The following is a 15,924-nucleotide window of genomic DNA, read 5'->3' as shown; positions in this document are numbered from 1 at the left end:
ATATTTGTCCTACAAGCTTTTTTTGTCCTGATATAAGAATAAAAATAATAAAAAAGTTAATAAAAAGACATTTCTGTGCAGTGCAGGATTTGACAGCTACATCTTTGACATTCCAACTAGTGTATGACAACATAAAACATGATAAATAGATTTTCTGTAATGATATCAGCATGTATGGATCTAATGGCATTACCACTACGCTTTCACTTGTGAATGAACAGAGCCAATGTTTCAGTCATTAGCTGGGGAGGAGCCTCAACCAGTTACATACATAGGCATATGCTCTCAAACTCCCAACAGTATCGCTAACTTATTTACTGTTAAAATAAATAAAACTATCTATATACTTAACAGTATGTCCTCCAAGGTCATTGAACACTATTTTATATGGAATTATGTCGTATTTATATGCTTCTTTTTAGAAATCTATGGAATAAGTAGAAATGTGAACAAGATATCCTAATTGCACTTTGTTAGGATGAACCTAAGATACAACAAATATTGATAAGAGGTGTATCTGCCAAATAGCCACGACAAATAATATCTGTTTACCAATGTACTGTATGTGCCTCTAGGTTAATGCAAGTATCGTAATGTTCCAAATCCAGGGGTGTATAATGACAATATGAATATACAGAATGCATGCTGGGTTTAGCACATGGATTTCAGCACAAAGCTTGGAGATTGTTCTATAAATGCATTGTTTTTAGAAATGCATTATTAAAATTAAATTTGCATTTATTAAGTTTCATTATTAAATAAACGTTCTGAAAACAGATTTCAAAAGGTTTGTGAGGTTACGAGCTAGTTAAACATTTTCAAAAACATATTGTTTGATAGTTCAGGTGGGGAGCTGCGTCAGCATGCGTAGGCTGCAAAGGAACAAGTAAAGGTTTATTCCAAGCTGAGAAAAGAAGAAAGAAAACACAACATTTCAACTGTAGAGCTTTCCCGAGCCTTCCCTTTCTTGTCTTCCCTATTACTTTCTCCATATTGTTATGATTATTTTTATGCAAAGCTAAATACTTCATATTACAGAAAGGGTATCTACAATACATTGCTATCCTATACTAAGTAAACCTGTTCAATCCTGTTTATTCTATTCCTTTCACAATTCATTTAAATAGTGCTGTTCTTGAGAAAGGTTTGAAAATTTTCAATCAAGTTATTCTGTTTCCAGAATCACCTTGCATTTACACTTGGCTAGATGTCAAACTTTAAATTCAGTAGTTCAGTTTCACAAACCCACTTCATTCTAAATTTCCCCAATAAAAAGAAAACAATAACTCGCTGTTTCATCATATAAGCCACCCTCCTCCTTTTTCTTCTTTCATATGATTCTCAATTCAATTAAATGGTGAAGCTTTTAGTAAATTAGATTTTAAAATTTCTTGCAAGTAATATACCATTTGCTACTGAAAGAGCCCAAATGTTTGGGCAAGATTAGTATACAGCAATGGCTTTGAGTTTACAGATGGAGGCCTTTAACAAAACCCAGAGATAATAGGGGTTTTGACCAGAACTGGCTTCTGTCCAAGCTCATTCAAATGGTGCTTTTCAAAGAATGGGTGTTAGTGTTCCCCCCAGCCCTGTCCCTGTCTTTTTCAAAAGTTGTATGCTTGTATGCTATCATCACAATCAGCACTCTTTTTGCTAAAGATAGGCTGAACTACTCCAACTGAAGCCAGAGGACATAGAGCCACAAGCAGAATATAAATGTAGTCAACCTTGTAAGTGAACCTAAAAACATACTGTTAAAAAAGATCTAAGACACTAAAGAGGCGTTCCTAACAAAGCCTAGCATTTAATAAGACCGCTGGTAGATCAATCCAGGAAGGGAATTTACACAAAGCAAATAATCTGGCTAAAGCTGTTATTCGTCCAATGTATGGACATAACCTTATGATCATTGTGTCATCATGTGGAAACAATGTGTTTTGTGTTAAGTGCCTTTTCCTCAGTCCTACTCCACTTCTTTTTTATTTCTGAATGAAAAAATATTTTTCCTTAAAATATTGTAGTGCTCTCGGGTCCACGTGGGTGTGCGCCCTTGCAGCTGCCGCCTCAGGTCGGCCCCCCACCGCTGGGCACTCGAACCCGGGCTCTCAACAGGACCCACGTAGTTGAGCTAAAGGGAAATCTCCCGTCAGCCCGGCGGCTGTGGCCCCTGCTATTCACAGGGAAGGGCGGTGACGTCACCTGTAATGTCGGCCGCATGCGTTACACTATCCAATATTAGGGAGTTAAGCAGTCTTTGCCTATTTTTATGGGTGAGCAGTGTATGATAAAAATTCAGATAAAAGTAACCTGTGTGCATAACAGAAGTGTGGATTTACCTTGTAACACAAATTCCCTTGATGCACTGTTTGACTAACATTTTATCTTTACAAAATTAACTAGCTGGTTAGTAAGCAAATCTGTGAGGTTGTCATCAACTGATTTGAATCAGGACAAGAGTTTAGAAAAAAGTTTGTGTCACTTTTTAACATTATTACATATAAGTATGTAATATATATGTGTAATAATATATATGTATGTTATAAGTATGGTGACATATATGTATACGTTTTTACTTACTATAAATGCACTGTCCCTCAAATGTCCTTTAACATGAAAATATTAAATGTGCAGCTTAAAATTATAACTGACAATTGTGAATACGTCTACAAACACAGTAATAGAATCAATGGTTACAATTCCCCAGGGGCCTGTATTTACAGTGTGTAGTGCCATTTCCATAATGGAATGGCAGTTATGCTTGTGAAAGTCATGTAAGTACTAGTTTTCTCATTTGAACAAAAGCTGCTTGTGTAAAGCGGTTTGCTATCTAAATATATGAGAACTGGTCCTTTTCAATTACAAGTGGATGATGTGTACTAAAGGCTGTTTAAATTAAGATTCAATTTCAACTCTGGTATGTGTGATTATACATATATAAGCAGAATACAGCACATTAGTGAGTTTTTTCCCCATATAAACTGCAATAAATGCTCAGTTGTATTAATAATGATAAACATGTTTTCGCTTTTTGAAGTCCCACAGGTTTACTTCAGGTAAATTACTACAAAGATGTATGCCCTTCAGCAGAAAATGTACTCAGGGGAAAATATCCCCCATCAGATTTGAATTTTTCCTTTAGAAAACAGTATTTAAATTGACATTGAGAAAACTTCTTGAATTGGTTGAAAATACAGATTTGTGATTGGACATTCCTCCACATTACTTGCTCATCTTTCCTATAAGAACTGGTACCATTCCCACCAGCCCACCTGCAGTAAACAGGGATGGGTGCTTTACTGAACAAACCTGTGTAGAACTAAGGATGAAAGCACAGCGTGTAATTTACCTAACCATTAGTGTCTAACAACTACTGTAGTTTCAACTTAATAAAATGAACACTTGTCCAGTCATTGAGAGCTCTAGTTATCCATTCATTTTCTAATCACTTTATCCAATTCAGGGTCGCAGGGAAGCCAGAGTCTACCCCAGCATCCCAGAGGGCACAAGGGAGGGTACACCCTGGGCTGGACACCAGTCCATCGCAGGGCACACACTGACACCAGGGCCAGTTTCCCAGAAAACAATTAACCTGCCAGCATGTCAGGTGGACCGGTGGGAGCACCTGGAGGAAACCCACACAAACATGGGGAGAACGTACAAACTCCACACAGACAGCAGCTAAGGTCTGAAGCTGAACCCAGGACCCCAGCACTGTGAGGCAGTACTACTAATCGCTTGCGCCACCGTTCTGCCTGAGCAGTAGTTATTCAGTATGTAACAAATTTATTTTGGAAAATTTGGACTCCTGTATTGACCATACCTAGGTTTGCCTTAGTACAGGTGTATCCTAGTAAATGCAGCAAAGCAATGTGTCGCAAGAGTAGCTGCCAAACACAGTCATGCCTCTGTATCCTCAGAACATTTAAAAAAAATGTAAGAAGTTTATACTTTGAGATTCTCAGGTGCCCTCTTCTTCTTCTTGCTCCTTCTCATCTTTTCAGCTCTGAGCATCCTCAGAGCCCCTGTGTACACTTCCCAATGTAACTGGACTGCCTCTGTAACAGCAGGAGTGAAGTTCTCTGTGTTTGGAGGTGGGTGGTTGTAAGCACGACTCAGGTGGTGCATGGTAGTAAAATGCTCCCCACACCTGCGTCAGCATTGCCTGAGTCTTCATCCATTCATTCCAACAGCCAGCTGTCAATCGGTCTCCAATGACAGGCAGGGTGGCTGGAGCCACAAGCCGTTAGGCTGAGCAATCTCTAGGTCTCACTGGTCATTACAGGCCTGTTAAGGACTGGTCTGGAGGTCATTTAATATTATTCTAATTTGTTATTCTGCAATTCTGTCTCATAAATATAATGAAAGGATATGCCTGTATGCTTACACATACAGTACATGTACTGTATTGGATTAAAAATGGTCTTTAATGTGAAATAAAGCAAAGAATGAGTGTCTTGGATATTTAAGGAGGCCCATGAGGTGATAAAGCATTTATTTACCTTAGTATAGTATTTTATTTATTATTAATTACGATGATGATAGCTCAGCTGATTTTCTAGGTACCCTACAAACAACACTATGTGCAGATATTTGTAAGAACAGGACAGATGTGCTTAAAGTGGAGCACGTTTTTAAGGAGTAATTTTATCTTTTTGTAATTTTTGTCAGTTATTACTACTACTTATTGGTAATTTTCCACTAAGTATAGCCTTTCAGTTTTTTGTTTTTGTTTTTTTAATCTCCCACTTTACCATTTTGAAAATTTCATTCCCAGCTGAACAAGCCTGGAGTATAAATTCATTGATGCAGAGTGCTGATAGTTAAATAGCATCCTGCAAAGAGCAAGTCAGTTTACATTGGAGACAACATTCATGGCAAAGAATGATAAAGGACAGCCATTTAAATGACAAAGGGAAATTCATATCAGTGTCTTTAATAGGGATTTTTCTTGTGTGTGTTGGTTTCCTGCAAACCAGTCAGAGGCTCTTTGTGTTTCTCTCTCAAAGGCTGGATATCACTCAGTCTGGCTTTTGTGTGTCTTTGAAAGGTAGATGTGTGCAAGAATGACTCACTCAATTTGTTCCTTGTGGTGGGGTAAGTATTCTGCAATCACACAGCTTCTGTGTGAGCTTTTAATTGAGTCCAGCCGAGTGAGTTGTAATTGATACGGAATCACTGTTCTACAAGAGCGGCAATAACAAGGTGGTGCTTGCCTTCTTCCGCTTTAATCTACTCTTCTCTTTTCTTGCGGTATTCTGTTTCTGAATTTGTTCTTCTGTCGATCTGCGTGCTAGCTTTCTTATGGAAATCAATCTTTTTCCAGGGAGAGAAAGAGAGAGGGGGAGCTTGTACTTCTCTTTTTCAAACACTGCAGCGATCCTTTTTTAAAGGCCTGGCATTCAGATCCCTGTGCCCCTTTATCCGCTGATATTTTGTTCAAAAGCAAAGTTAAATTGTTTTGTGGATCAACACTCAAGGCACAGAGTTTCTCTTTTAGCTGACCAAAAAACATGGGGCACAATCAATTTCAAGACTGAAGATGAAGTTTCCTTTTTAAGCAGTTAAGTAAAGCCTTTAAGGAAGAGAGTGAGTGCTGCAGAATGAAATGTTTCTGGACCCTTTTAATGTCTTGCCAGCTCAAAGTCAGTCCAGTTTGTGACTGTAGCTACAGTACAAGCCTGCAGTGCACTTAGCAGTAACCCTGTTGCTGTGTCACTCTACTTCAAAAGGGGAGTAAAATAGTAAAATAGACCAGTTTATTTCCAACCACTTAATCTCATTCTAAAGGGATTCCCTGGAGAAACATCTGCACCAGTGCCTTAGTGTATTTGAGTTCTTCATAATATTATTTTTTATAATTTCCCATAAATTGTTGGGAGGACACACTGCTGGTGATAGTCACATGGAAGAATGTGAAAAATGACATACTTAAAAAATAAAATAAAGCAATAACTGTCCTTGCCCCAGAGATTCCCACCATACAATATTATATTCCAAAACAAATATAAATAATTGAAAACTGTTTTAGCAAGGAACATGTGCTCACTCTAGCTTTTATATTTTAGGTATGACTGAGTAGTAATGATAGCGATGAAGATGGCAATTGGAAGTGGAAAGGAACTGTTAAACACTGAGAGTGAATATAGTTTAGCTGAATCCTAAATCCTAACAATAAAGAGAGCATTCCTGAACTCACTGTTGGACATTTGTTGCTAAATTAAATCATAGTATACCTGAAACTCTCATTCTAATTTGTTTTAAGTAGGAGTGCTAATTCAGATGAATATGCCCGCAGTGTGTAATTATTTCATTAGAAATGCCAAATTAATTTAGCATTTTTTGCCAAATCTAAAGATAAACATAAGTACAATTAATGTATTATTGATTTTTCCATACAAGAGAAAGTGATTTATAATACATGAAGGGCAAAATTATGTATTCATAATGACGCCAAAATGCTTAAAATTACATCCACTTTATTTCATGTACCATGTGTGTATTTCACATGTGTCTGTACAGTATACTTATAAAATTTACAATTCTATGATTCTAAAAAAAGTCAAACATGTTGTATCTGACTTATCACAGATCTAACAATATTCATGTAACAAAGGCTTTGATAGTGTTCAATATGAAAAAATAAACATTTGGATTAAGAAAGACATATAGAGCTGACTTTCATAGTTTAATAACTTGGATAGTTTAGAAGAGTACCAAAACCTAGTCTTGAAATACAATAATGCATAAAATTTTGACATTCTTTTTTAACAAAGGACTATGCAGACCTTTCTGCCTCCAGAAGGTAATTCTGTAACCTTATTTTAATATGCAAAAATGCCTCAATGGTTGTTCAGTTTATGAAATTGCTTTACATGATATATTCTGTTGATCAGAATAATTATTTGCCACACATATCTTTTCTCCCAAGTATGTAGTAAATCATCATTTATAATGCTCAGGAATGTATGCTGTAGGTTTGTTACTTTACAGTATCAAAGGTATGTCTGTTTATAAGCACTCTTGTGTGTTTTGTTTTAACAAGCCTCAAGAATGTTCAGTATCTGTACACTTCTTGACTGAGGACAAATGGTGATGATAATATGAAAATTGGACATGGTTTCAGGTGAAAAAAAGAATGTGTGATACACGTAAGAAAATAAATTGAAAGGTGGTGCTATTTCTTAGTTGATTTTCAGCCGTTTCTTCATTGATCAGTTGTGTTTATTACAATTATAATTTGCCACAGTTAATCAATATTATAATGGTAAGTCTATGTGTATGTTATTTGACTGAAGCATGTAAATGTAGAACTTCCTCCATTGAGTGTTTGCATAGAGAGCCCTATCTATACAAGGGAATCACTTGTTCTGAGCCTGAGCAAAAATAAACCGTAAGGTTAGTTAAAATGTAGCGATTTATTGACTCGCATGGAATCTTGCTCAAGTCCTAATATTTCGAATTGTTAGGTGTCTTACCTGAGTTTTGTCATGCGCAGCTAGGCCATCATGAATGCTGAAAAAAAACATGACATTTTCATTACCATTTTAATGCTGACAGGCACTGAACAAGTGCCAGTATAGAATGTACTTACAACTGACATTCGATGATGAAAGTGTGTTTCTTTATTCTTGGCTTGTGCCGTCATTCAGGCTCCTATTCAGGACATAACATCACTTTATTAGCCCTATACAATTTCTTGCATTAGGAATGTGTCTTTTCACATACCCCAGCTTGCTCTCCATGAGACACAGACACACAGACAGGGAGAGAGAAGCTTGGGGGTCAGAGCGCAGGGTCAGCACCCCCTGAAGCAGTTGGGGTTAAGGGCCTTGCTCAGAGGGCCGACAGAGGAGGATTCCTCTGCCAGCAGTGGGATTTGAACCAGCAACCTTCCAGCCACAGGCGCAGATTCTTAGCCACAGAGCAACTGATCCACCCAGAAGATTGGGCTCTAGAAGCAGAATCAAGCAAACTAGAATACTGTGAACCAGCTGTTTTGAGGGCTCATGTGACGTGGACGACAAGTGCTGTAGTGTTGCGTCTTGGCCTCCAGTATTTCCTTTAGTAATTGTCATAAACCTTATGGAGCAACCCTCATATGCATGAAATGACATTTCAGATTATAAAAAAGTAGGACATTGGTGAATTAGTCCCAAGTATTGTTAATTGGCTTGTAGCTGTTTTCATCTGATGATCTTAATGTTGGTCTATGGTAGACTTTAACTAGTCATCTGGGTAATTGCATTTATAATTGGCTTACTTTTACATGATTATTTTCAACACATTAATTATTTATAATTAACTGATTAGCATAATTTGTTATGTTATTCCTTACAGCTTAATTAATGCATCTTTCAAGATTATGAAACTTTGGACTTAAAATATTTCATGTATTTTTTGCTATATTAACTGTGTCACAAAAAAGTTGAGGCTGCAAAGAAAATATAAAGTTCTCTGCATTCCACGATGGAAAAGCTTTTATTGTTTTTCTGTCATACACAGTTCAAGGTAACACCTTGGATTTTCTTTTACAAGTGGGTTTCAATTATAAAGTAGTGAAACTGTTCCAAACGTAGTATCAATTAGTTTCAGTTTGAACCCTTTTGTTTATTTTATTTTCGCACTTATAATGAAAGCAAGTCTATTGTAGTTAAAAAGAAAAGATTAGGCAAATTATCTTGACAAATCCATTATCACTTTTTAATCTGTGCATTCATAATTTGCCAAAACACTATCCATCTTGTATTTACATGCTTTAAAAACTCGTTAGCTTTATGACCATTGATTATTGATGTTCAGGTTGTTTGAGATTTAGAACTCTCTTTGTGTAAAGGTTATCTTTAGTTTTCAGGTAGATTACAGAGAAACTGAAACTAGTCTGTGTAAGAACTCGAGCCACTAGTAAACCAGGATCAGGAATCCAGTGCTTATACTTTATATACTGTACCCGTAGTCCTTGCTGCATAAAGTGCTGTCCTGGTTCAGTGCATTCATTTTTCTTGTCTTTCTTTTTTCACTAAAAAATCACATGACATTCTGCTCACAGTTTACTATAAACGTAAACATGTTTTTTTGAAAATGTTTGGGTTTGGTGCTTTATGGATCCTGAGATCCTGTTTGACCATGATTAACATTTTAATCCAGAAGTAGTTTTCCTTATGGGATTAAAGTTTGAATTCAGTACCCTAGTGTTATGCATGGCACTGAGCACTGCACAAGGCAAAGGAAGGCCTGCATTACTCACACATCCTAATGGACTTCATTGGTAAATCTCTCTTCAGGTAGCAGTGATGTTTCCTGGGATAAAGAGAAACTCCAGTCTCCCAATGTCCAAGGATCACAGGCCTCAGTTACTCACCCCAGCCTACCTGGACAGCATAACCTTTCAGTTAGTCACCCCCTTAATCCTCTCCAGCAGAACCACCTTCTACCCAATGGTAAGAGGAAAAAAAACACATGTAATGTAGTCAAGAAATTGAAGGTCTTCAGTAGTCTTCTGTAGACCTTTGGCCATTTTTTAAATATGTAACCCTCCCTCTCCTAATAAAAAAAGCTTAGAAAAAAACAGTAACCGTTCTGCGAATCTTTCGATAATGATTCCATTCGTTGATTCCATTCGTTGCTATGGTCCTTGTTGTTCACGATACAGTTTTTGCTATTGTAACTGAAGACAATGTTGTCACTTCTGAGTTATATGTTATTTAAGAGTTTATTATATACTGTAAATCTATTGCCAGTTTATTTAAAATTGCAGTAGTTGTTATAAAAAGGGGGTTGATTGTACTATAGTCGAACCAGAACTGTGCTCTGCAGTTCTCTCCTATGCCTGTATCCTCAGGAGTTACATCAGTGCTGTCTGTGAGAACTGGCATGTGAGGCTTTTGGAGGAGGCCTCTGGGATACAAAATGAAATTGTTCATTTTGGTTGTGTTAAACACGGAGTCTATAAAAATTATGAATAATAGGCCTGCAATGCTAAATAGTATTGTTTTCCTTATCGTTTAATGAAGTTCTGTGTCAGAATATTTGAAAATGTTAACAATTCTCATTTTTTTAATTTTGTGAGTTAATGAGACGTTTTTTGCCTGCTGTTCCATGTTTTATGTAATGGATTTCCAATAAAACTGTAGCCCTCCAGCTTCTTACTGCCGCCTACATCCTGTGCTTTTGTTTACTCATTTGGTATGAGTGTGCTGTATGATTCAGTTTTCAGGATTCGGAAGTCTTCTGTAACTTAAAAACTGTTTCAGTATGTTTACATGGTTTTCATTAGTACCTTGCAGATGAAAAATTCCAACCATAAAAATGCTTTCACATTTGTTGCTTTTCATATTCAAAAAAAGTCTAATTCATAGATGTGTTACTTAAAAAAACAGCAAACATCTAACTATAGCTAATCATTTCACTCGAGTAATATAAAGCTGTTTTTATGCAACAAGTCCTTTGGATAATTAAAAATATCACTTTAGTATAATGAAAGTTATTTAGGGAAATGTGATCGAGAGCTAATTTGGCAAGTTAAAGTGTTTGTAATATTTGAAACATCCAAGTTAACAAATTTAGCTTGCCTGTAACTGCATACATGTGAAAGAACTACGACGTCCTTAAAACAAAAATCTTGTTAGATGAAATTTGTACTTACGTGTGTGTTTGTGTTGTACAGCACAGGCTGTCACATGATGCCTTAACCTGTTGTATCCGGTTTTTAGGCTTGGAGCTCCCTTTCATGATGATGCCCCACCCCCTGATTCCAGTCAGTCTACCTCCTGCTTCGGTTACCATGGCAATGAGTCAAATGAATCACCTCAGCACCATCGCAAACATGGCCGCCGCTGCCCAGGTCCAGAGTTGCCCCTCCAGAGTGGAGACATCTGTTATAAAGGTAACAATGAAGACCGCAGCCAAAGGCAGTCCATATTTAGAATCATCAAAGTCAGGATCCAGCGTAAAGTTAAGTATAATGGCGCACATTTAAGCTTCAAAGCATACATTTTCCATGCGTTATTAGTGCAGGAAAATCCATACTATCTAAATTATAAGATTAACAGTGTAATCGTCATGAAAGCATTTCATGAAAACGCTCTAGTTACTGTAATGATTAATAAAAATTGCTGATTTTTTAAATCATAATGACCTTGTACATTTGAAAAAATCCGGCAGCTTCAGTGTCTCCCTTCAGTGAGATTAACCTGCCATGTCTTCACATTCCACAGTTATAGGATGTAATGCGATGCTAGCTTGCTAACAATCGTGTTTAATTATCTTATAACGGGGAAAAAAGAAATTACTTCATTATTGCTACTGCTATGTTGCTGGTGTTCTAAATGGAGCAAGGTGTTTTATCAAACAGTAGCGTTGTTTTATTAATTAAATCAATGAAGTGAAAGTGATTTCAAACCAAATATATATCAAAGGTTGGGTAAAACATATAAGCTAGCCTTGTATTTAGAATAAATCATGTGTGCACTTCCAGTTTGTTATTTATTGCTATTTTTTCTTCTAATTTGCACAATATGCAGATACTATTTTAATGTGAATAGTTTGCATTACAAAATAACAGTCTGCCTTTCATAAAGCTTTCATGTGGCCACTCTTAAAATAATCTATCTTCCTGGACAAAAGGTCTGTTAACATGTTTAGTAGCTAATTAACAAAACCTTTTTTAAATTGTGTACCTGCCTGTAAAATCTCTGTGTCCTTCTACAGAAAAAAAAAATTCAACTCAAAATGTGTTCCTCACACATAGATATAGCAAGTAGTTTAAAATAAACTACTACACTGTTACCGACTTTGCAACTTATAGTACCTACCACATTTCAGAGTGGAAATCCACATTTTTAAAAGAAGTATTGCTGCAAGTTACTTTGTATAGATACTGATGATTGTATAGGTACTTCACTACTCAAACAAAAATGTGCATACTAATGCTTTCTCTTATGGAAAGGCACAGCGTGTTTCATGTCGGTTATATCAAGGGGATGGGGGAGTAATATAAGGTCCTTTTCCTTGCTTTGTTCTCGTTAATGTACGCAGCAGCGAAGGGGTTGTGAGGTCTAGGAACTGGGTTCCAGGTAGCAGCAGCTCCAAATAGTTATGAGGGAGACGGTTGTGGTTTGCAGAGGGCTTAGTCTGTTGGTGACTTTTTAATCTTTGTCCACACATGTTAATAATAATTAATAATAATTGCTTACACTTACTGTATATAGCGCTTTTCTGGACTCTCCACTCAAAGCACTTTACAGGTAATGGGGACTCCCTTCCACCACCACCAGTGTGCAGCCCCACCTGGATGATGCGACGGCAGCCATGGTGCGCCAGTATGCTCCCCATACATCAGCTATCAGTGGTGAGGAGAGCAGAGTGATTAAGCCAATTCATAGATGTAGATTATTAGGAGGCCAGGATGGGTAAAGGCCAATGGGAAATTTGGTCAGGACGCCGGGGTTATACCCCTACTCTTTTCGAGAAATGCCCTGGAATTTTTAATTACCACAGAGAGTCAGGACCTTGGTTTTATGTCTTATATTAAGGACGGTGCCTTTTGTACAGTATATTGTCCCCGTCATGAGGACCCCTGATATTAGGACCCACACAGACCGCAGGGTAAGCGCCCCCTGCTGGCCCCACTAACAACTCTTCCAGCAGCAAGCTTAGTTTTTCCCAGGTGGTCTCTCATCCAGGTACTGACCAGGCTCACACCTGCTGAGCTTCCAGTGGGCTGCCAGTTGTTTTTGTCATTCAAGGCTGGAACTAAAGAATTCTATTTCAGATGAAGGAAATCGCCTAAATATGGAAATAAAAGATGCATGGTATTAAAAGTCAAATAATTTACAAATGTCTTTGTAGTCAAAAAATTATTTAAGCCACCAAATGATTCTTCTGATGTTTTTTTTTTCCATATAGCCCTATACTTCTTTCAGTCAAGGCATCATGTGGAAAGAAAGTATGTGTTTGCACATAAATACTCTTAAAAACTGACAATTTATTTTGTAGAGAGGAATAAACATCTGTTCCCAACCATTTGGACACATCAGCTCAATCAAAATTAATATCCAGATGGATTTGAAAGTTGGCACACTGCTATTTTAACGATTTTATGGTGCCAGCTTATAAATCTGTGGTTACATCATACAAACGCTATTGGCCTTGTTTTGTGTATTTGTAAACACTGGTGATGCTCAAAAGCAAGTGAATTCCACCTTTTCCCCCCATTTTTTAAATTTAATCTGTTCATTCTGAAGAGGTCTGCTGTGTTGACTTTCTCATTGCCTTTGGGAATTTTGAGTACTTGAATCAAGTCCCCTCACAGAGGTCTCTTTGAAAATAAAACAAGAGTTTAATCTAGACTGATTCCAGAACAGTAGTATCCTTTAGTATTGTGGCAGTAAAGGGTGCACACAATATGTGTTCTACAGGTCTTACTATTGATTTGAACAATTTCAACATACCATCTCTGTATTTAGATTTTACATTTTAAATACTGTTTATATAGTATATTACGACATACCTTACATTCTTTCTTTTATTGCCTTATTGCCTTTTTATTGCTTTTCCACATTGTCTACCTGATCAAAATAATGTGCCCACCTAAACAAGTTGTTTTTATATGTAGCTTTTTCCTTGGTGTTTGATATTTAGATAGATAGATAAGACTTTATTGATCCCAAAGGGAAATTGATGTGTTACAGCAGTCAATCAGGATAGATGAAAAATTATGCAAAATAAATATAAAATAAATACATTTCATATTTATAGTTTATGTTTCTGCCACTTGCATATACGAGTCTGCACTTTAAATAATTAATAATTACATTTATAATAAATTTTTTAACTTAAAAGTGTTTGCCCAGTCTGTTCAAATCTTTGATTTACCTTTGATATATATCAGAAATAGTAGGGCTCCAAATACAGATCCCTGTGATACACCACCAATTACATCACTATAGTCCGAATGTTAACCACTTATAGTAACTATGTTTCACATCCATTATTCCAAATGCATTTATTTTCTTCAATGCTTACCACCTGCATTTGGCAATTATTCTTTTTTATGTTGAGTTTTAACAAAAGTCTTTCTTAAAATATAAATATACAGTACAGTATGCTCAGTTTGCATTGCCTGCTGTTATTGCCTGTTTAGATAACTCAAGTTACTTAAGCAACAATTACAGTATCATTTATAAATCCAGTCTGGCTATCCCCCAGAATCTTATGTCCAAAAGAAGATCATCTAGTTTAGTTCAAGCTGGTATTCCTCTCACCTTGAATGTAGTAGAAGTAATTACTGAGTTTTGTAATGCTTTTTACTAACAGGTACTACATTAGTAATTGTCCAGATAATGAGTGTTCCCTGTCTGTTTCAGTGTCTGTGTGAAGAGTTTTGCTAAAGGCCTATGAATCACATCTCTGGTTTCCTTAAGTTAAATGGGTAGAAGACCATCAGGCCCTGGAGATGTGTTTATCTTAAGCACGTCTAGTACCTGTAATACTTCTGCCTCTTCAATGCTAATACGTTTTTAATATAAGAACTTCGTCTTCCTCAGCCCGAGGCACGTTGATGATGTCTTTCTTGGTGAACACCTGAGTGAAATATCCATTAATTACGTCAGACTCCTCATTATTTAAATATTTCCCCTTTTATCTCAGCGAAGTCTTGCTTCGTTCTTCATTTTTTTTTCTTTTAGTATTAGCATTGGTATTATTATTTTCTTTTAGTACTGCAGTCGTCTTTTTGTGCCTCTCTCTTGGCCCTGAATCCTTACAAACCAGGAGAAACGGGAATCAGAAAAAATACATAGATCAGCTCCATGTGTTCCGGTGTGGTTTAGACAGGCACAATGACACAGCTCGTGTGATCTTTGCGGCAGGAACGTGTGCCGGACAGCCCCTCTCCTGCCCCTTCCCTTGAAGATGGAAGGAGACCCGGGAGCCATGCTTCCTCCCACCGGAGCAGCAGCGTATCGAGCTCTCCAGCCCGGACTGAAAGCTCCTCAGACAGAATCCGTAAGTCCCCCAGTCTCACCTGTAGGGATGCTTTCAGCTGAAGGATGTTCAATTTACTTACAGACTGCACCATTCATCCATCCCAATAGTAATAATAATAATAATTGCTTACATTTATATAGCGCTTTTCTGGACACTCCACTCAAAGCGCTTTACAGGCAATGGGGACTCCCCTCCACCACCAATGTGCAGCACCCACCTGTGTTTTGCAATTTTTTTTCTCCATTTTTATTGTTTTTTTAAACATAGAATAGAATTAATGGAGGATCTAGTAATATGTACCCTGACTCCATTCTGTGAAACTCACATTTAAATAGCGCACTGTCATATATTTTTAAATTCTAAAAGAGAATACTAGAGAACAAAGCAAATAGTATAATTTATTAAAACTCTATTAATTGTCTAAGTTCCTAAATACAATACATTTAAGCCTAAGGACTTAAGGCTGAATATTTAAGGCTTGAGGTTTTACAAGAGGAATCACAAAATGGGAATTAGGAAGGGGAAAATGAGATATTTTTAGCTTATGGTCTTTCCATCTCAAAACTCTAGAGGAGCAGCTTTTACCATTTCTGAAAATCCCATACGAAATAATTAAAAATATCCATAAATAACAATGTTTCTGACAAATTAGCTGTTTGTGTTTTCTTATAATATAAGTTATTCTGGTACCAGTGATTGACTGTGTAAAATACATCAAACTTCATGTTGTTTTGGGAGGCATCAAAGGTGTTTTTTTTAACTACATCTAGGCTGCATGAGAACAGAATATGTTCAGGAAGCAGTAATTATAAATGACACCAGAGATATATACTGTACCTTGACTGTCAGCCTCAAGAGCAAAATGTGCAGCTTTCACCTTGACAGTCACTGTAGCTGACCCCTGTGTGGCGTCACTATTCGTGCGTATTAGAGAAACAC

General features: G+C 36.9%; 1 protein-coding gene across 10 annotated transcripts in view; it reads left to right on the top strand.

The window, feature by feature from the left end:
• The window catches only part of LOC102690903 (dachshund homolog 1), a 183,290-nt gene that overhangs the window by 112,250 nt on the left and 55,116 nt on the right, over nucleotides 1-15,924 (top strand). For 4 of the 10 annotated variants that reach the window (XM_069178791.1, XM_069178793.1, XM_069178794.1 and 1 more), the window contains 3 exons: nucleotides 10,710-10,882; nucleotides 12,233-12,346; nucleotides 14,868-15,003. In XM_069178791.1, coding sequence (XP_069034892.1) covers nucleotides 10,710-10,882; nucleotides 12,233-12,346; nucleotides 14,868-15,003 — 423 coding nt within the window. Of the gene's footprint in view, nucleotides 1-9,281; nucleotides 9,438-10,709; nucleotides 10,883-12,232; nucleotides 12,347-14,867; nucleotides 15,004-15,924 lie in introns of all 10 variants that reach the window. The other 6 variants (XM_069178789.1, XM_069178788.1, XM_069178790.1 and 3 more) reach the window with 3 other exon arrangements.

The sequence above is a fragment of the Lepisosteus oculatus genome, chromosome 15 (genome assembly GCF_040954835.1).
Source record: "Lepisosteus oculatus isolate fLepOcu1 chromosome 15, fLepOcu1.hap2, whole genome shotgun sequence".
Lineage (NCBI taxonomy): Eukaryota > Metazoa > Chordata > Actinopteri > Semionotiformes > Lepisosteidae > Lepisosteus > Lepisosteus oculatus.
This window is presented reverse-complemented; position numbering and strand designations above follow the sequence as displayed.